General features: G+C 41.2%; 1 protein-coding gene across 1 annotated transcript in view; it reads left to right on the forward strand.

The window, feature by feature from the left end:
* The window catches only part of ERGIC3 (ERGIC and golgi 3), a 39807-nt gene that overhangs the window by 14088 nt on the left and 5258 nt on the right, over positions 1–20461 (forward strand). Inside the window, exons 3-9 of the mRNA XM_077459023.1 lie at positions 1403–1490; positions 5205–5324; positions 9105–9201; positions 10925–11090; positions 11968–12025; positions 17536–17567; positions 17681–17777. Of these exons, the coding sequence (XP_077315149.1) occupies positions 1403–1490; positions 5205–5324; positions 9105–9201; positions 10925–11090; positions 11968–12025; positions 17536–17567; positions 17681–17777 (658 nt within the window). The remainder of the gene's footprint in view (positions 1–1402; positions 1491–5204; positions 5325–9104; positions 9202–10924; positions 11091–11967; positions 12026–17535; positions 17568–17680; positions 17778–20461) is intronic.

Genomic DNA, 20461 nt, shown 5'->3' on the forward strand with positions numbered 1-20461 from the left:
ACTGACAATTCAGCGGTCGTGCGACGTGGCTCCCAAACAAAATTGACGTCCTTTTTTTCCCACAAATAGAGCTTTCTTTTGGTGGTATTTGATCACCCCTGCGTTTTTTTTTTTTTTTGCGCTATAAACAAAAATAGAGCGACAATTTTGAAAAAAACTCGTTATTTTCCCTCAGTTTAGGCCGATACGTATTCTTCTACATATTTTTGGTAAAAAAAATCGCAATAAGCGATTATTGATTGGTTTGCGCAAAAGTTATAGCGTTTACAAAATAGGGATAGTTTTATGGCATTTTTATAAATAATTTTTTTTTATTATTTTTTTACTAGTAATGGCGGCGATCAGCGTTTTTTTTTTTTTTTTTTTATTTGATTGTGACTGCGACATTGTGGGGGACCCATCGGACATTTTTGACACATTTTTGGGACCATTGTCATTTATACAGTAATCACTGCATAAATGCAGTGATTCCTGTGTAAATGACACTGGCAGTGAAGGGGTTAACCAGTGGGTGGCAGTGTAGGGGTTAAGTGTTCCTAGGGGTGTGTTACTAACTGTGGGGGGGTTGGGCTTTCATTTAGTGAACACTGATCTCTGCTCCAATCACATGGAGCAGAGATCAGCGTCACTAGTTGCTAGGCAGAATGGAGAAATGCTGTTTACAACGGCATTTCTTCATTTGGCCGCTCCGTGAGCCGATCGCGGGTATGCCCGCGGCGATCGAGTCCGCGGGTCCCGCGACCGGACTCACGTACATCGTCGTGCGCTGGTCGGCAAGTGGTTAAAAGAGAAGTATGGGAATTTTTTTTTTTTCTCCCATGATCCTACTTGCCTATGTGGATGAAGAAGAATCTGTCCCCCGGCGTCTCTACACTGAGAACCGAGCCACCGAACACAGCCAATGGCTCGGTTCTCTCAGCTCCCTGTGAGGAGAGCTGCTGCCTGTTAATCAGCAGCTCTCCGCTCTGCTCTTCCACACTCACTGGAGCGCTGAGCTGCTGAGGGGTGGGGAGCGGCCGCCTCTTAGCAGATCGCTGAGACAGCCATGAGTCCAGGCACCTTGGAGGATCCAGGCTCCCAGAGTTGGGATGACGCGGTGCCTGGACTGATCTGTGTGATGTCAGCAGAGTGTGAACTTCAGACCGTTCTCTGCTGAAAATGGCTCACAGGAGTGCAAAATGAATTGCAAACAAGCTCAGGCTGGACTTCTCCTTTTTAACAGCAGTTTTTATTACTGAGTCCTCCTATTTATCTTGCTCCTAGATCCCATATTTTTCTACTTCCTTTAACAGGCCAATGAAATGTGTCTTCATAGTGTATGAAATTTTTTGGCTGAAGTTTGACAGCAGAAATGCATTTGTGACTTTACTGAATTTTCCTGTGTTTATTTTTTATTTCTTAGGTGTATCCTGAACTATTTGTTGATAAAACTAGAGGAGACAAGTTAAAAATCAATATTGATATTGTATTTCCACATATGCCTTGTGCTTGTAAGTAACCTTTATTCATTTTTTTTTTTTTTTTTTCCTGACATGAAGATTTGTGTTAATAAATATATATATATAAATATATATATATATATATATATATATATATATATATATATATATATATATATATATATATATATATATATATTTATTAGTTTTTGGTGGGAGCTGGCTGACTATATGACTTGCATTTTGCAGATTTGCACTGCAGTCCATTTAACATGGTTTCCTATGCAACACGTTCTGTAGTGCAAATATGCAAAAAGCACTAAAAATGCATAGGTGTGAATCCAGCCTTATTGGGAGTCCTGAAGCAGAATCTCCCAACCAGATTTCCTGACAAAGTGAAAATCTAAGATTGGTACTGAAAGTCAGTGCATGACGAATCATAACAGAGGTTTAAAATGGTATTAAACCCAAAAACCAAAATGTAATAAATTGCAGCTTACCAATTCTTACATGTGGTGGCTGCATTTGTTTTTTGTTTTTTTTTGTTTTTTTCACCTGGAGATATTGTACAATTTATTTATTTTTTTCTTCTACAATTTTTCTTTTTACATAGTTTGGCCGAAAAAAGAAACAAGTCCATCTAGTTTAACCAATTTATATTTACCAAAACCGTATATTATGAGGTCAAACCTAAACATTTTAAATTTGTATGCAATCAGGCAGGCCCTTGCACTATACCATTGCAGGTAAATCTAAAGGAAAATTTGAATAAGAACATTGTATAATGTATAGCCAGCTTAAGTCAGATATTTCCCCAGTCGTCTTTCAGGGCAGCAATTGAAGAGAACCCAGTTTTAAAGCGGGATACTTTCTCCATGGAATCTGTTGTAGAAGAAAGAATTCCTCAGTTTTTTGTGTTTCCTTCACCATTGTGGGAGCACAAATGTCTTGGGCCGCTTTCACACGGGGCGGACTCCGTCCAGCAGATCCTTCTGCCCAGCAGGGGATCTCTCCGTTTATCCCCGCTGAGCAGGCAGATGGCATGTCTGTGTCTGCTCCGCTATGCAGAGCGGACATGGACACAGCCCACGGTTTTCTATGGGGTGGTCAGATGGAAACGGACCAAGTGTCCGTTTTCTATCCGACGGTCATCCAATCCATCGGACAGACGCTGAACGGATCCCCATCCGCCTGTTTTTTGGGTGGCCCTGAAAGGATGCTGGTGTGAGTGTCAGTGAACACATGTCTGCTGACATCCGCTGCTCCATAGAGGGCTATTGATGGTCCAGTCGGGTCTGCCTGAAAAACGGACAGGTGGACCTGATTATAACCTTCATGTGAAAGGGGCCTTAAACCCCAAATAGGTTTTTGGGGCTTTTTTTTATTTCAGGCTTTTTATTTGTTTCACCCGTGATCCTGCCAGTAGCACGCTTCCTTTCCAAATGTACTTTATCCTCTCTTCTTCATAACAACATTCTCAAATATTGCTGGAAGCAAAGGTAACAGATAAGGGTGCAGCACAGGAAGGAAGTCCTCAAATTATCATCTCACTAGATTTCTGGCAGGATCAACAGGTGTTTTTGCACTTCTTGAGCAGATATAACAAAACCTTTTTAAAAGTATATGAAACAGACCAAAATGGCGTGAATTAGAAACCTTTTATTGATGGGGTTTACATACAGTGTAAGGCTAGATTTGCAGTTGTGTGGGTGGATGCCGCAGTAGGACTGCACTTGTTCCCGCAGCTACAACAACCCTCAGAGAAAAACGCGCTGGGCTCAGGAGATGCCTGGAGAGTACCCTTAATTCTATTGGAGCCCCCGCACACTGGAAACCACGATTTGGTTTCCTGCACTGGAAGCCCCACTGCATAATGCAGTTTCCCCGCGGCTGCATTTTCTAAAAAGGTGCAAGGACCTTTTCCCTGCAGTTTGTGGATATGGAAAGCCACTACATATTAGCCCTGGTTCACATATATGCGGTTTCCCCCGTGACTGAGCTGCATTTACTTGAATAGGCTGCTGTGCACAAGCAACACGGTCACGGGGAAACCACATATATGTGAACCAGGGCTAATATGTAGTGGCTTTCAGTGCTGGACTCATGGAAGGATCATGAATGCTGTCACGGCTGAACTCTCCTTCTGTGAATGCTTGTTTCCAGGCTGTCCTACTGAAGCTGACCCAAAACGAGTATAGGGTATAAGGAATTTTGACACTTGTGTACATTATGCCTGTTCTGGGTCTGTGACTGAAAAGTGATCCAAAACATTTTTTTTTTCTTCGTTTTGGGTAGAATAGGTAATGGTAGTAACATCTGTTGTATTTTTATTGCTGTCTGTGTACCCAGTATTGCTGAAACCAAAAGTAATGGGAAATCCATTAAAGCATAAGCTCACCTTTTAAAAAAAATAAATCTAATATTTTTTTATTTTTTTTGCAGGTAAAAAAAAGTGCATTTACTTTTATCTCCTTTTTTTTATTTTTTTTTTTATTTTTTTTTGGTGCAATGCTTTCCAGGCTCAGTCAGTAGATCTCTGATGCCATGCAGGTCTCCAGACTATCAGTGTAAGCCAGGGGCTCACCAGCTGTTGCAGAACTACAAGTCCCATCATGCCTCTGGGAGTAATTGTAACTGCCATCCTTACAATGCCTCGTGGGAAATGTAGTTCTACAACAGCTGGAAGGCCCCAGGTGGCCTGACCCTAGTGTAAGCTGTAGATTTCTGACACATTACACCCTGAAGATGGGTGTAACATGTTACAAAAGGTGAACTCCTCCTTCAAAGTTGTCTCCAGAACAAGAGGTTGAATGTAAATCCTCCAGTGGGGGGCAACTGTTTTGGTGACAGCTGCCTAAGAGGGGAATCCACTACGCCATGTAGAGAAGAGATTTCCTCTCGAATCCCTCTTGCGTCTCCAGCAGGTGAAATCAAGGTAAATCTATTGAAGAAAGACATGGCAAAAACAAAATGTTTTGCCTATCCTTACTATTTAAGGCAGACATGGCCATGAAACTAGGATTTATTTTTTTCAGGAAACTGAGAACTGAGGCTGGGTTCACGCATGTCCAGTGCAAATTGTATGTCTGTTGTCACTAGAGATTAAAAAAAAGCATTTGTGTGTGTGTGTTTTTTTTGTTTTTGTTTTTTTTTTGATGCGGTTCCGATTGTCACAGATGTGATTTCAGTGCTGGCCAATGCATAGTAGATAAAGGGTGTCCACTCCTGAATTCAGTTGTGTTCAGGATTTGAGCACGGATTGCTCTCCTACTACAGAAGTGTTCCCATAGAACTCAGTGAGCCTGGAATTTGCACCTGAACCTTACCACAGGGCTCAGAAAACATGCAGGAATCCTTTTAAATATGCACTGCGTCCGCATCTATATGATCAGCTTCAATGTTATTTCACATGTCATGTGAATCAAATGCAGTTCAAAACGCATTTGTTTTGCATATATGTGAACCGAGCCTAAATCTGCTGGAGGTATGGAATAATTTTTTAGTCAAGTAAATTGCACTGCAAAGGTTGTAATGTTTCCACAATAGTGACCAAAGTGTTTGGGAAACAGACTTTGGTCAGACAATAGATTAAAAAAAATATATATATAATATATATATATATATATATATATATATATATATATATATATATATACATACACACACGTATACTAGTCTGCTTGGTCTTTTTTGTCTTCTCTCTTTTATGTGTCTGCCTTGTTCTGTGCTTTTTTTTGTTTTACAAAATAATTATTTGTCTTGTAGATTTGAGCATAGATGCCATGGATGTAGCTGGTGAGCAGCAACTAGATGTCGAGCACAATCTGTTCAAACGGCGACTGGGAAAAGATGGGCAAGTAGTATCGTCAGAAGTAGAAAGGCATGGTATGTGTTTACAAGGAACTCTAGGCTTCATTCTTTAAAGAGTTATTAAAGTCAAAGTTTGAAAAGCTGCTAACGGGAAGAATTTTTATAGCAGAGGAGATCTTGGTGATCTCTTGCCATGTATACCTTTCAGCTGTAATGCAATCTGAGCTGCGCATGCCCAGCTCAGACCACATTTATGGCACCCACTCTGGAGCGATTCGTTTGACAGGTAAGTCTACCATAATGTAGTGCATGCTAGCACATTATGACATAAACCACCTGGGGGCCCATTTAATTGAAAGCAAATTTTTTACTTTTCCAATTTAAATCAAAGCCATTCCAAGAGAATCAGTTCTGTGAAATAAGTATCCAATCTTTCCATTTTCCTAAACACGTGCTCCTCAAAATCCTCAGTCATTTTTAGCTAGTCCCTGGAGCATTCGCCACAGGGGTCCCGAATAATCTGGGAGGTCTGAAAAGTATTGGTTTCCTTTTAACAGTACATTATTTCTCAGGGATGAAATTAGAGTTGATTTCCTAAAAGAGATGTGAACCTTTATACAGTAATATGTGGCTGTTTATATTGAATACCCAATCATGTGCAGATGCAATAAACAGGAATTTGCTTTGCACATGATTTATTAATTGAAGTGAACGCCGCTTAAAGCTTTGCTTATCTGCCTCTTTCTCTGCGGCCACATCTGGCACTATTTGGGGGGGGGGGGGGTGGAGTGGGTACCTGCTTTTGACACGTACCTGCTCCCACTTCCGGCTCACTTCGCCAAACTCCTCTTTAACTTTCTAAAGGGAACATTCTCCATCTTTTGGTAAATTGGCCTCAATATATCATTGTGGCACAAGTCTCTAGGCATTAGGGAATAGATTCTCTCCCATGAATCCATGCACACAGATAAGGTGATGCTTTGCCCTTTGCCTTGCCTTTTAGCAGTCTTTACTGTTTGTATGTGTTGCTTATGTTACAGGTTCACATTAAACCCAGAAGCTGCATATTTTTTTTATTTTTTATTTTTTATTTTTTTATTCCTCCATGGGCACGCAAACTTCAACTTATGGTAAACACTAGTCAGCTTTAACATTATGACCACTGACAGGTAAAGTGAATAACACTGATTATCCATTTACAATGACATATGAAAAGTGGAGGTATATATAGGCAGCAAGAACACATGTTGTCCCTGAAGTTGTATTGAGAGCAGAAAAAAAGGGAATGGCAGTTTGTGTATGGGGCTCCATAACCACAGACCGGTCAAGGTGCCTATACTGACCCATGCCTACAGCCAAAAGCACCTACAATCGACATGTGAGCATCAGAACTGGACCACGGAGAATTGGAAGAAGGTGGCCTGGTCTGATGAGTCTCATTTTCTTTCACATCACAAGAGTTGGCACCAGGATGCAATATGGGAAGAAAGAAAACCTTGGGTCCAGCTGTTCACGTGAATGTTACTTGACACGTACCACCTACCTAAACATTGTTGCTGACCAACTATACCGCTTCATCTAAACAGTATTCCCTAGTGACAGTGGCCTCTTTCAGCAGCATAATGCACCCTGCTACATTGCAAAAATGTTTTGAGGAAAACGAGTCTGAGGTTTTTGCTTGGCCTCCAAATTCTCCAGATCTCAATCCAATCGAACATCTGTAGGATGTGTTGGAAAAACAAGTCCGATCCATGGAGGCTGCACCTTGAAACTTTCAGGACTTGAAGGACCTGCTGCTGACGGCTTGGCTGATACCACATAATACCTTCAGAGGTCTAGTCGTCCAGGCCTCTGCCTTTGACAGCAAAAAGGGGACCTGCTTAATATTAGGTGGGTGGGCACAAAGTAGGGGTGCAATGGATCAGCACCGATCCGTGATCCGAACGGGTCACCCCGCTCGGATCAGCACACGCCGCGGTCTCTTAGGAAAGGCCTCGGCCATCTTGTTGCACCCGTCTGCATTTACAATGTGATCGCTCCGTCAAATGATGGAGCGATCACCTGTATACATACCAGTGTCATAATGAGTACCTGCCAGTACTCGGCGATACCCAGCCATACCCATCCATGCTTAGCCAGTATTACATTGGGGGAGATGACGTGGATATTACAGTGGGCACTATAAGGTGGTGGCATTTTCACAGGTTTTTGCAAATTCAGTTATTATTTGCTGACTCCGAAAAATGATCCGATCTGTGTTTCTGATCCGAGGAACGATCTGATCCGTGAGTTTTTTGATCCGTTGCACCCCTAGCATAAAGTTATGGCTGATTGGTGTATAAGACCTCCACTTGAGAATGAAAGTTCTCTACATTCTCTCTCCTGCAGCAATCTAAGTATGTTGAAAGCTGCCTTCTTACTGTCCTCTAGAGCTTGTGAAGCAGGTAGAGCAGATGCTATGCCTGTATAAACCAATATAACTCAATCCTTTAGAGAAACCATAATAACAGGTGTCCTTTTTAACATTTTCTAAAGTATGAACAGGAGTGTTGGGCTGATTCACTGGCCTCCAAAATAGCCATGTTTGCTTGTTCTAAACATCGAGTTAGAAGCCGTAGAGTATATTGAGCATGGTTATCTATTTATTATTATTATATAGCGCCAACAGTTTGTGCAGCTATATTGCCAAACCTGACCATCAAAACTATGACAACTAGTTTCAAAGTTGGGGAAATTATTATGTAGTTGCCCCCACCCCTTCTCTGTGGCTTTAACAGCCTTAACTTGTAAAAAGTTTTTTTTTTTTAAAGTTTTTGTAGTGTTGGCTGCATTCCCACAGAAAAAGAACATTGTAAGTTTAGGTGCTAATGTTGGACAAGAAGACCTGGCTTGTGGTCAGCATTCCAATTTATCAGAGGTTCGTAACGTGAAAAAACAAGGGGTAATGACCCAAAGGCAGGATAAATGGACTATCTCAGTACCCATTGATAACACATTTGAAATGACATAAAAATGAATACGCTAATTGGTACCAAAACTAAAAATCAAACAAGTTGACAAAATATTATATTAGAATACACAAGTTACAGATGATGTAACAGCCTAGGATGATGGAAACCAAGTGGGTGATTCTTTCAGGAGGAAAGAGCATTACTTATGCTGAAACAACACATCATATTAATCAGATACAAAAACATAATGTGAGTAATAGGTGTAAAAAACCTAATGATACACTAGAATGATTGACTGGTTGCTTATCAATGTGCACTTGTGTCTCTAGAATGCCAAAAAGTGGCGACGGCAAACTCTCCCCCCCCCCCCTTTTTTTTTTTTTTTTTTTTTTTTGTGTGAAGTGGTGTTATTTATTTTGAGGCACTTATTCAATTTTCAGAGGTTTACTAGGGTTGAAGTCAAGGCTCTGTGCTGGGCACTCAAATTCCTCTGAACCATACTCCTCAAACCATGCCTTTTATGGAAATGGCTTTATACATAGTACATAAGGACACAGTCTTGCTAGCACACATAAGGGCCTTTCCCGTATTGTGACCACAAGGCTGGAAGTGCGCAATTGTGTAAATCACTTTGCAAGCCTTGATATTGACAGTACCTTTCACTGAAAATGCCCACCTAATGATTTGAAAGTTGTCTTCAAACATTTAGCCATGTAGTGTATATAATTCACATGTTAGTTTATGGTCACAGGATGTGTATTGTTGAAGGTGCAGCTAAACAGAATTCGATTGTCCTTGGCCTGTCCTTCGGTAGTCTATGGTAGTTACTTGCAATTGTATAACATTGGAGATGGAGTTTTCTGTGAAATTTAGCAGTTTTTTTATTTTGCATTCTATTTTGCAGATCTGGGAAAATCAGAGGAGCATGTAGTGTTTGATCCCAAAACTTTAGATCCTAATCGTTGTGAAAGCTGCTATGGTGCAGAGACAGAAGATATCAGGTAATTGCTTCAGGGATGAACAAGGTTCTTTGGTTGCTGTTTTTTTCGAAGCTTAAAGTGGTAGGTTGTGATTTTTACCTACAGATAAGCCTATAATAAGGCTTACCTGTAGGTAAAATTAATATCTTCTAAACGTGCACCATTTAGGAGATGTTCACACTGGATGAGACCTGTGACATTACCAGTGCATGCGCGCTGACAGTCTGGCATACTGTGCCGGACCTTCAAAGCACTGTGCAGGAACCGAGTGCTCCCGCGGTCGGGAATGATGTCATGAAGGCTCCAGCCACTCACACAGCCAGAGCCCGCAAACCTTGAAGAAAGACCGGGGGAAGATGTCAGCCCTGTCAGCGGTGACAGGGCACTGATAGAGGACTTCGTTCTAAGGTAAGTATTTCATAATGTGTTAGTATGCAATGTACTAGTAATTCTTACAAGGAAAAGTTTTTTTTTTTAGTTTTTTTTTTTTTAGTTTTTTTTTTTTTAGTTTTTTTTTGCCGTGCTTTACATCCATGTTAAAGTGATATTTAAGGCTTCATTTAAAAAAAAAAAAAAAAAAAACACATGTTTTGCACAGAGCAGCCCCGATCCTCCTCTTCTTAAGTCCCACCTCACCTCGGTGCTTCTGGCCCCTATCCCCTGCTGAGTACTGCCATAGCAAGCCGCTTGCGATGGGGGCAGTCGTGTGTGCTTGCTTTTGAACCCTGCTCTGTGTGTCTATAAAACGCACAGCGTGTGACTCAGCCCCAACCCCTGCTCTCTTCTCACTGGTTGTGAATGACAGCAGTGGGAGCGAGACCCAGGAGAGCTGCTGCACCCGTGCACAGCACTGGCTCAAGATCGGGCTCAGGTAAGTATTGGGGGAGGGCTAAATGACCACTATAGTAAAAAAAAATACTTGTATGTATGATTGTGTTCACTATAAGTGGGTGTGTGTGTGTGTGTGTGTGTGTGTGTGTGTGTGTGTATGTGTTTTATTTATTTTCCACATGTACACGCAGACAATGCTTTTCAGCAAAAGTGACATACAAATATATATTTTGAAATCTGTATTTTTATTTAGGCAATAACATGGTGTGGGTGGGTTTCTGCCAGTCACAGGCTGTCAGGCCGCTTCAGCCTGTGTCTGTGTGGAGGGAGGTGAAGCTTCCCATTAATCTACGTGTAATATTCCATCCCATTGTGTTTAGCTGGTTAGTGGGCATGGAGGCGGAGGGGGGAGTGGGCTGTCATTTACCACTGCGTATACGCCCACATGTGTGACTCTATAGTCACATGGGCTGCTCAGATATGATAGGAAATGCTGAGCATAGAAGCTCGCTGAAACTGAGCATGTGCAGAGTTGCCATCACAGCTGTAAAATCCCTAGCTGAATTGGGGACATGAACAGAAGGTGGCGATAGAGAAACGTCACGGAAGCAGTTAAATTGATGGGTTTAGCTCTGTTATAAAGTCCATTTAAAACTGCATATCTGTCTATTGTGTACACAGGGTGACAACATTGCTGTACAAATTCTCTGTAGACCGAGCACCTTGTTAAAGTACGCAGAAAGTGGGAGGTGATCAAAATAATTTATCAACTGGTGGGATTATCTTGTAATACAATTGTTATGGGGGGACCTACTTGTGTTAATGCTAGTAAAAGATTGCCTTAGATATTACTTCCTTTTTTTTTTTTTTTTTTGACCATGGTACCACTTTAATGTCCTCTGGACTTCTGCAGGTGTTGTAATACATGTGATGATGTGCGGGAGGCCTATCGCCGGAAGGGGTGGGCGTTCAAAACACCAGATTCCATAGAGCAGTGTAAAAGGGAGGGCTTCAGTCAGAAGATGCAGGAGCAGAAAAATGAGGGCTGTGAGTTGTATGGATTCCTGGAAGTCAATAAGGTAATTGTTTTATTTACGGAGCATGTTTATGTATGTATTTTATGTATTTATTTTCCTCTTTCTGTTCTGTTGGAGAGATTTCCCTTTTATATTTTGCCAGAAGGTAAGACATGAAACACCCCCCCCCCCCCCACTGTTTTAGTTAGAGAAAACAAAACTGAAAGGGTTTCTAACCCTTACATGTATCCATAGCTAAAAAAATTGCTGCAAACACACTAATATACAGTATGTGCGTGGCTTTGTCATGGTTTATTGACCAGATCAGTCTTTCTCAAAATGTTTACTACAGGGGAACCCCTGAAATAATTTTCAGGGTTCAGGGAAACTAGTAAAAACAAATTCATCGGGGGTCATTGGGAAGAAAGCCACCTTTTTACAGACAGCTAAAGACTATTGGTGTCAAGCCACTTGTGCTGCCAAGTGGTGCTGGACCTGAAATTTTGTAGGCACCATCAGATGGGAGGTCAGCCAACCACAGCTCAAGGAACTCCTAGCAACCTCTGGAGGAATCCCAGGGTTTCATGGAATCCTTGTTGAGAATAACTTTTCCAGATTATGGTTGACTCTAATAGAGGCTGTAGTGTTGGTGCTGGCTGTTATTTCCCTGGCACTGAAATTGGCTTGGGTGTTATTTGCCATTCAGTGGTCCAGAAAGTATCAATTGACACTTTGAGTGATCTGCTGCTTCTCTGGAGGACATACATTGGGCTTGCTTGCCTTTTTAGGTGGCCACAAGCTTGCTTCATAATGCGCATGATTGGAGGCCTTTAAGATCTGGAGGGACCCCAGTGATTGTATGTCTAGTAATGAGAATGTGAATAACTAATAACTGCACTGAGTGTAAAAAACAATAAAATGTTTACCTTTCCTTCTCTAGGTGGCTGGAAACTTCCATTTTGCTCCTGGGAAAAGCTTCCAGCAGTCTCATGTCCACGGTAAATGGCTCTTTACTGCGCAGTTACAAAATAAATAATTTAGGTTTTATCGTAATACAAATAGTTTTATATTTAATAATTGCATCTAAAAGAAAACAGAAGACTTGATTTAAAAAGGTGTATAGAGCTTAGACTTTCAGTAAATAACAGCAACCAGTAATCCACATAGAGCCATATGAGTGGATGCTGCTGAACACGACCGTGTTTATTCTGCAATACAATACATGGTTGAATGCTTAGTGTTTAATAATCTTTCCACTGGATATAAGCAGAAAGACAAACAAGGAGACTATGTGGGTTCAGAGAAGGGGAACATGTCACATACGTTTAGTTGAATTATCATGAAGTTCTTAGTATTTTTATTTTTATTTTTTTTTGTACGATTGATTTTTATTTTTGTGGTTTTCTTTCCTTTGCCAGACACAGCACAGAGAGTAGCTTAGTTGGAGCTGGATGCTCCAGATTGCTCTGCCCCTCCCTCCCCCCATTCAGTTGAGTGTGGGCGGGAGGAGGAGGGCTATTAAGTCTGTAGGCTCAGCTTGTACAAGCGTAGAGAAAGATGTGAGCTGTCTGCAGACAGCTCACTTCCCGCACTCCAGGCCTGACATGGCAGGAATCTGTGGTCGTTTTCCTTTATTGAAATCTGCGACATTCCCTTTATTAATTGGGTGTAGACCCTGCACCAGTTTCAATGACCCTGAAATAGAAACTGGCTTGAGTGGCACATACAGACCTGAAACAGGTCTTTTTGCAGAGTTAATGTGGCACACAGTACTCATGCCAGCTTTCTAACGTTATATTCAGTATATATTCAGTGCCTATGGATCAGCGGGTGCAAATGGACGTGTCCGTTTTACACCCATCTACATCCAATCCAATCGCTAAAAATAGACAGATGGAGATCCATTTCCCTTCCGTCCAGCGGATTGGATCAGATGGCAGTCTGGTGTAAACAGACAGGTGGTTAGTTTACCTCTGACTGCCCATAGAGGCAGACTGTTTTATTATGCATGAGCGGGGCGGACACGGACCTGTCATCTGCCTGCTTTGCAGAAGCCAATAGACCGATTCCCAGCTGAGCAAGCTAATTGCAGACGGAGTCTGCCCCGTGTGAAAGGACCTAAAGGCAAAAAATACTGTATGCATAATAATTGTTTCTATACCACTCAGTATTTTTTCATGACTGGTTTCATTTTTCTTTTGCTAATGATGGCAAAATAATTGCCTTTGTTTAGCTAACCCATGTGCTGGGCAAAGGAAATCTGGGGGAAATTATTAAGAGGTACCACTGTGTAATTAAGCCAATGTTTCTCTTCTCTTTCTGCTTTCTCTGTGCAGTTCATGCTGTTGAGAGTAAGTCTGAAATTGTGTATATACAATCCACAATGTTCTGGGCAGCCTGCGTTCTCACCTCCCATGTGTTACACATTACCGTTTCCATTCACTTAGCCCATCTAGTCTATCATTTCTCTGCCCATCCCAAGACCATCCCAAGATTTTGTAATTGACAGACTGTTTTCATAAGTCTGGGGAAAAAAGTGTTTAGATTTCTTAATGCCTAGTAGCGTGAATCTGCCTCACTTGATGCAGAGTGGCATCCAAATTTTGGTGCAGACACCTTGAAGTACCCATCTCCTTTGTTGAGGTTTCCCTGGGGGACCTACAATATGCTTTGCTCTTAAAATTGTTCAGATAGGTCAGCCAGTCAATCAGTGATTGTCCTCCAGGCTTCTGTGCCTAGCTCCTGTTCTACCAATGTGATGGACCAACAGAGCAATGCCAGTGGGGATCAGCATATGGTCCTAGCTGAAACTGATATTGCATGCAACCACTTCCCTGGTTTTAGGGATCCTAGTACTATGGCCCTCCAGCTGTTGTGGAACTACACATCCCATGAGGCATTGTAAAACTCTGACATTCACAGACATGACTAGGCATGATGGGAATTGTAGTTCCTGAACAACTGGAGGGCCATAGTTTGAAGACCCCTGGTAAAGACAATACTCTAAGGTTAATCAGTGGCCAGGCTATTGAAATTTGAGTACTTACATGTTTACTAGTAGTAAATTGGCTTTTAAAAAAAATCCCTCATTGAACTCTGTAGCTGCAGGCACTGTGGAGCAATGTATTCTCAAAGCTCAGTGTTTTAGGTCAGAAAGACTGGCAAGTAGGAAATCAGCTGATCTCCAAAACCAGACACTCAGATTAATGCTGTAATCCAAACTACACAAATATTGCATAAATACAAGAGCCATGTGTATTCGTACTTGAATTTTGGTTTTCCCTGTGTATTCCAGATCTGTTCCGTAATCAAGCATGAAACCACAATTTTTCTTTGTTTCTATGCAGGAGTTTCCTGTCATAGGAAACCATACTGCTGACATCTCCTTGTGCTGAGTGACTGGTCTTGTACCTCTTACACCCCTGTAGTTTTTTGCAGATAGCTTGTATTGGGAGGACCTGCTGGGTCCCTCCCACAGCTCTGCTGTCTGTACAAGCAATGTGCAGAACAGTGATGCCAGTGCTACCTTTAAAAGGTAATATCTAGGTTTGCAAATGCATTTGGTGCCCACAAAATGGATTTATGTACTTTGTGGCTATTGTGGGATATAGGGTTCAGCTGTTGCTTGTTGTTGAGATCAGTAGGAGTTGGTGCTGTGCCTCTGCCCTATGCACCATTGACAGCCTTGACATTCTGAGAAGTGTCTTTTAGTATTCAAAAATATTCCACAGGCATGACGGTTACAGGCAGAAGGATACCACAGTAAGGCTCCTTTCCGATCAAATCCACCATGTAATCTAATCAGATCAGAGGGCAGTCTGGTGTAAATGGACAGCGGTATCTGTATACTCCCAGCTGCCCATAGAGCAGACCAGGTCCCCCCGGCTTATGCAGAGCGAACATGTATCTGTCGTCCTGCACTCAACTGAGTCCACTCAGTGTGAAAGGGGCCTGGAGCTGGCCACAAAAAGTCAGATTTTGTTTCATATTTGATCAGATATCACATGTAGATTTATTATTTTTATTTTTTGTAAATATATACCTGATTCCATCTTCCATCAGCATTCTTTTGTGGAGAAAGCCTGGATGCAGTTATTAATTTCTTTTTAAAATGTACTCCCAAGATTGCTGCACAGTTTTTTCAGTTCAGAAAAAAAAAAAAAAATGTTTTCACCCTAGGAAAAGTAGTGTAATGCTCCATACACACGGTCGGAAATTCCGACAGAAAAAGTCAGATCGGATTATGTTGTCAGAAAATCCGATCTTGTGTGGGGTCTATCAGACTTTTTCTGTCGGAATTTCCAACGGAAAATGTTTGAGAGCTGGATCTAAAATTTTCCGACAACAAAATCCAGTAGGACTTTTTCCGATCGTGTGTAGAGAATTTCCGAAGCACAAAGTGCCGCACATGCTCAGAAAATTTTTTGAGACTAAACCTATTGGCTACTGGCCTCTACGTAGTCCCGTCGTACGTTTTGTACGTCACCTCGTTCTGAAATATCAGATTTTTCGACAAATTGTGCGACTGTGTGTATGCAAGACAAGTTTCGGCCAAAATCCGTCGGAAAAAAATCCGATGGATTTTGTGGTCGGAATGTCCGACCGTGTGTATGAGGCATAAGAACTACATAACAAACCCTTCTCTTCTCCAAAACAAGTGGGAGGTATTTTTTTAGCCTGGAACAATGCTAATGGATAACAGGCCAGAGGCAGTAAGCACAAGTTATCAGCTTAAAGATTTCTATCTGGAAAGCTTTTTTTTATTTTTTGCAGTTGTAAGGCTTCATGTACATGGGACATTTTTGCAACCTCCCCTGAACAATTTAACTGGACAGATGGTAACCCACGTTTAAAACGTCAGTTTTGCTGCGTTTACACGCCACGTTTAGCGGCGCTTGCATTTTAGAAGCATTAAAAAAAAAAAAAAAAAATTTATTTTTTTTAAATAGCCAAAAATGGAAAACGCCTGTAAACAAAATGCGGCTAGCCTAATGCAAGGCTGTGTGTTGCAACTGCAATATATAGCTGTGCAGACTAGCTTGTAGAATAAGTGATTACATATGGATTCCTGGGAAAAGTAAACAGACAAGGGCAGGTGATTCTTTGATGTGGTGTTGTAATGTAGCCAGACGGAATATGGACATCAGAAAATCATCACACTGCACATCACCTGCTGATTTAAAGTTGTTAGAGATCGGATCCATTGAGCCTTCTTCTTGTACTACTTTGTCCTTTTTTATTGTATTGTTGCTGTTTTTACTTTTTTATGAAACCGCAAGGCAACACTGTTAAATTATCATTGTAAAAGATTTCTTATCAGGCTACAAGCATTATTTATTATGGAACATGCACGGGGTCACTCACTTATGTGAATTGCCTCGGACCAGTGTAATGAACAACGTGTGTAATGTATTCAAAGGGAACCTGTGATTTTTTTATTTTTTTTCCCTAGGCAGCACAAGCAGGTGGTTTACTTTAATGTCCTCCTTCCAGCAGCTTATATTCTCCTTTTTATTCACTCCCTAACCACTTCATTCAGCAGACAGTGTAAGCTCTATTTGGTTCTTTGGTCAAAACCTCTACCTGGCTTGCTTTCTTTCCCTCCCCAGGGGGCCAGTTACCTAGCCCAGCCCATGGAAGTCGCATGCTGTTTCTTATCCAGAAATACAGAGTATTTTCCTTAAACCCAGTAGCTAAATGTAGCAGCAAGTGAGAGGAAAAGCAAGTATAAGCTGCTGGGCTGCCGGATTTTAAAGCACACCTGTAAATTCGCCCAGGCTGAGCAAAGCAACAGGTTCTCTGTAAAGAGTCCGCTTGTGTTTGTTGTTGTGTTTTTTTTTTTTTTTTTTTTAGCTGTGGGTTAAAAATTTTGCCCAAAGTTTACTAGTTTGCTTTTATAACTCTTAAGGATGAGCTCTGGGGTGTTCGCATACGCCACGTGCAGAGCCCGCCAGTAAGTCGGCGCTGCGCTAATCACAGGCAATGAGACATTGCCCCGATGCGCAGCTGCAGAGATCGGGCAATGTCTCACTGCCTGTGATTTAGCGATGCGCCGACTTCGTGGCGTATGCGAACACGCCGGAGATTATCCTTACTCTTAAGTTGTCCAGTGCTGGTGAGAGGCTCCCGCTGGAAATCCTTGTCTCTGTTTCGCAGTCCTATACTGCCTGTTACTAGGTTTAGCGTTCCTTCCTTTCTGAATCTCTAATACTAGATAGGTAGGTAGATAGTTCATGGGAAACACTGGAGCCTTGTATAATTACCTCTGCAGGTGGGTGGAGCTGGGAACTCATGTCCACAGATCTTACCTTCAGAGTTCCTTAGACACTGATGACTGGTTAAACCAGACCTGAAATATTTGGTTTAGGAGGACACATATGCTTATTGTGGTTTATAACCACTTGCATAGTTCAAGAATTTACCTCTCTTCTTTTATTCAAGTGGCTGTAACAACTTATTTCCTTTTGTATGTTGGTGTATTAACAATCTTGTCTGTTTGCTTCTACAGTCCACGACTTACAGAGTTTTGGACTTGACAATGTAAGTTTGAGTTTTATTATATTATCATTTTATTATTATATCCCATTAATAGCTGTGATCTTAAGAATATATATTGACATTTCTTTTTTTTTTTTTTTTTTTTTTTTTTATAGATAAATATGACACATCATATCAAACATTTGTCATTTGGGAGAGATTATCCAGGTTTAGTGAACCCTCTTGATGGAACAAGTGTGACAGCTGTGCAATGTAAGTAATTGCTACATACTTTCTTCAGTTTGTATATGGAGCTGTTCTGCATGATATCCTTCTCTTTTCACATAGTTACCGTATTCATCGGCATATAACACAGGCCGGCGTATAAAACGCACCCCAATTTAAGAGGGAAGTTTCAGAAGAAAAAAAAAACACTTTGAAACAAAATAATGGTCAGTGAGCATCAATGCAGCCTGATCTGTACCCATATGAAGTCTAAATGTAAAAAACAACACAGGGAACATAACTACACTAGTACCGAAATTAAATAATTGAATTAAATCTCAATGGCGAGTCTATCTCAGGATATGTAGCCATTTCCTGTGACTATCTTTTCTACATTATACATCATGTGGGGCATGTGCATTTTTACCTGAATTCCAGACAGCTATGACCAGAAAGCTCATCCCCTCCAAAGGGGAAGGAGGGGACGAGCGCTGCTGAAATAGAGCCGGATCTCCTGTGTACTCGGTTCGGCCTCACACCCAGTCCCACCCCTTGGCCCAGATCCTATGATGGACATAACGCCGGTCCAATTCCAGGATGTCAATGCTAGGAGCCGTCCAAGGGCGGGACTGAGCGTGACTGTGAGTACAATCGAGATCCAGCTCTATTTCAGCAGCACTCGTCCCTTCTTTCCCCTCCGTGGCAGCATATATTGGCGTATAACACGCACACATTTTTTTTCCCCCTATTTTAAGGGTGGAAAAGTGCACGTTATACGCTGATAAATATGATATATAATTTTACTATCCCAGGACTATTAGGATGATTCTGTGAGCCGCTTGTTTTCCTAGTTACTGTGTTTGTGCAGCTCTCAGGACTTTGCCACTTCAGAGTTTCATACAGCAGCATAGAGACTATCAGCCTTAAAGTGGTTGTAAAAGCACAAGTGTTTTTTTTATCTTTATGCATTAAGATAAAAAGCATTCTGTGTGCAGCAGTCCCCCTAGTACCTGAGCCCCATCTCGGTTCATCGATGTGCACGAGTGCCTTGGTAGTCCTGGACACTCCCTCCTGATTGGCTGAGATACAGCAGCGGCACTATTGGCTCCTGTTGCCGTCAAAGACAGTTAGCCAATGAGGAGATTCAGGGGGCGGGGGCCGAACCACGGCTCCGTGTCTGAAAGAACACACGGAGCTGCGGCCTGGCTCGGGTTCCCCAGTAGCGAGATGCTTTTGCTGTGGGCCCTGCAGGACTGAAGGGGGGAAAAAAAAGACCGCTCAGGTCGGAGCAGCTGTTGGCTGAGGGCGCTGATCAGGAGTGGATCATCAGACCTTTTTTGGTCATGCCCCTTCGGCAGAAGCCAGCCAGAATTTAGTATCAACGGGCCGAATGTCGTCCGTTTTCGGTTAAACCAGCCAATGCCGCCCAACATTCGGCTGGTGTGTGCTAGGGTTTAGTTAGGTTTTAGTGCAGTGTTTTGTCTTTTTAGCATAGGGACCAGTGTGGATGCCAGTTATGTCACATTTTATTTGTACTTCTGCTTGGTTTTTAGCTGTGTGTCTGTTTATAATTATTAGTTATGCTAAAAAATATAATCTGTATCTAGCAAAAGATATATATATATTGACATTTCAAAATAATGCTGATGCTCCAAAAATTTAAAACTATTCATAATCAATATTATTCAGGTATGTGTGTGTGTGTGTGTATGTATGTATGTATATATATATATATGTGTATATATATATATATATATATATATATATATATATATATATATATATATATATATATATATATATATATATATATATATATAATATTTTTATTTTTTTTTTATTTTTTTTGTGTTTACTCCACTACTGTTACAAGCCTAGATCTTGAAAATTTTGATCCAAAGTAATCTACAAATTTTCCTACCTTGTCTGTATGAATTGGATCGGGTAACACTGCGTGCATGGCACATCCTTCTTTGTTTCACATTGTGCTGTTTTTTGCTCTTGTGTTGACAGAACATTTTCACACTGACTGTACATAGGAATGAATGCTGGAGAGGATTGTACAGACCATAAATAACTATGGTAGCAGGGCATGACAGCAGCCAAATTTGCAGACAGCAGAAATAAGGAATATGCACACTGTGCTGTATTATGGAGAGTGTCACATGACCCACCACTCTATTGTTGATTAAACGTCCCTTTTTTTAAATTTTATTATTATAATTTTTTTTTTTTGGGGTGGGGTAGAAATGGACTGTGGTGTTTGTATTCATGTCCTTTGTTACATTTACTCCTTTTCTTATTTTTAAAACCATCAAATATTGGACCTGAACTGCCAAATTAAAAATGAACATCTAAAACTGCAACACACCATATGGACTAAAGCCAAAATCTTTTTTAGCTTTGAATAATGTAAGGTAGGGTTAGAACCTCTGCAATTTTTTTTTTCACAGCCTTGTCACAGTACAGAGTCTTAACTTTCTGTCACACAAATGTAACAGGAAGCAAAAGGAACTCTCTCCAATTTTCAGGGAAATCCCCTCTCAGACAATTTTCAATGTAACTGGTGTTTTTAATGGAAGATTTCCCAGATTTTCCTGTTTAGGTGATAATTTTAATGTTTGACCGTTGAATTAACTTTCCATCATTTTCTTTACTGGTGACAATAGAGGGAGTGACGCAATCCAGTAGTCAATTACATGTTCAAAGAATGAGCAAAAAGTTACAAAAAT

Source organism: Lithobates pipiens, unplaced genomic scaffold (assembly GCF_037356315.1).
Source record: "Lithobates pipiens isolate NorthernLeopardFrog02 unplaced genomic scaffold, aLitPip1_a1.2 Scaffold_28, whole genome shotgun sequence".
Taxonomy (NCBI): domain Eukaryota; kingdom Metazoa; phylum Chordata; class Amphibia; order Anura; family Ranidae; genus Lithobates; species Lithobates pipiens.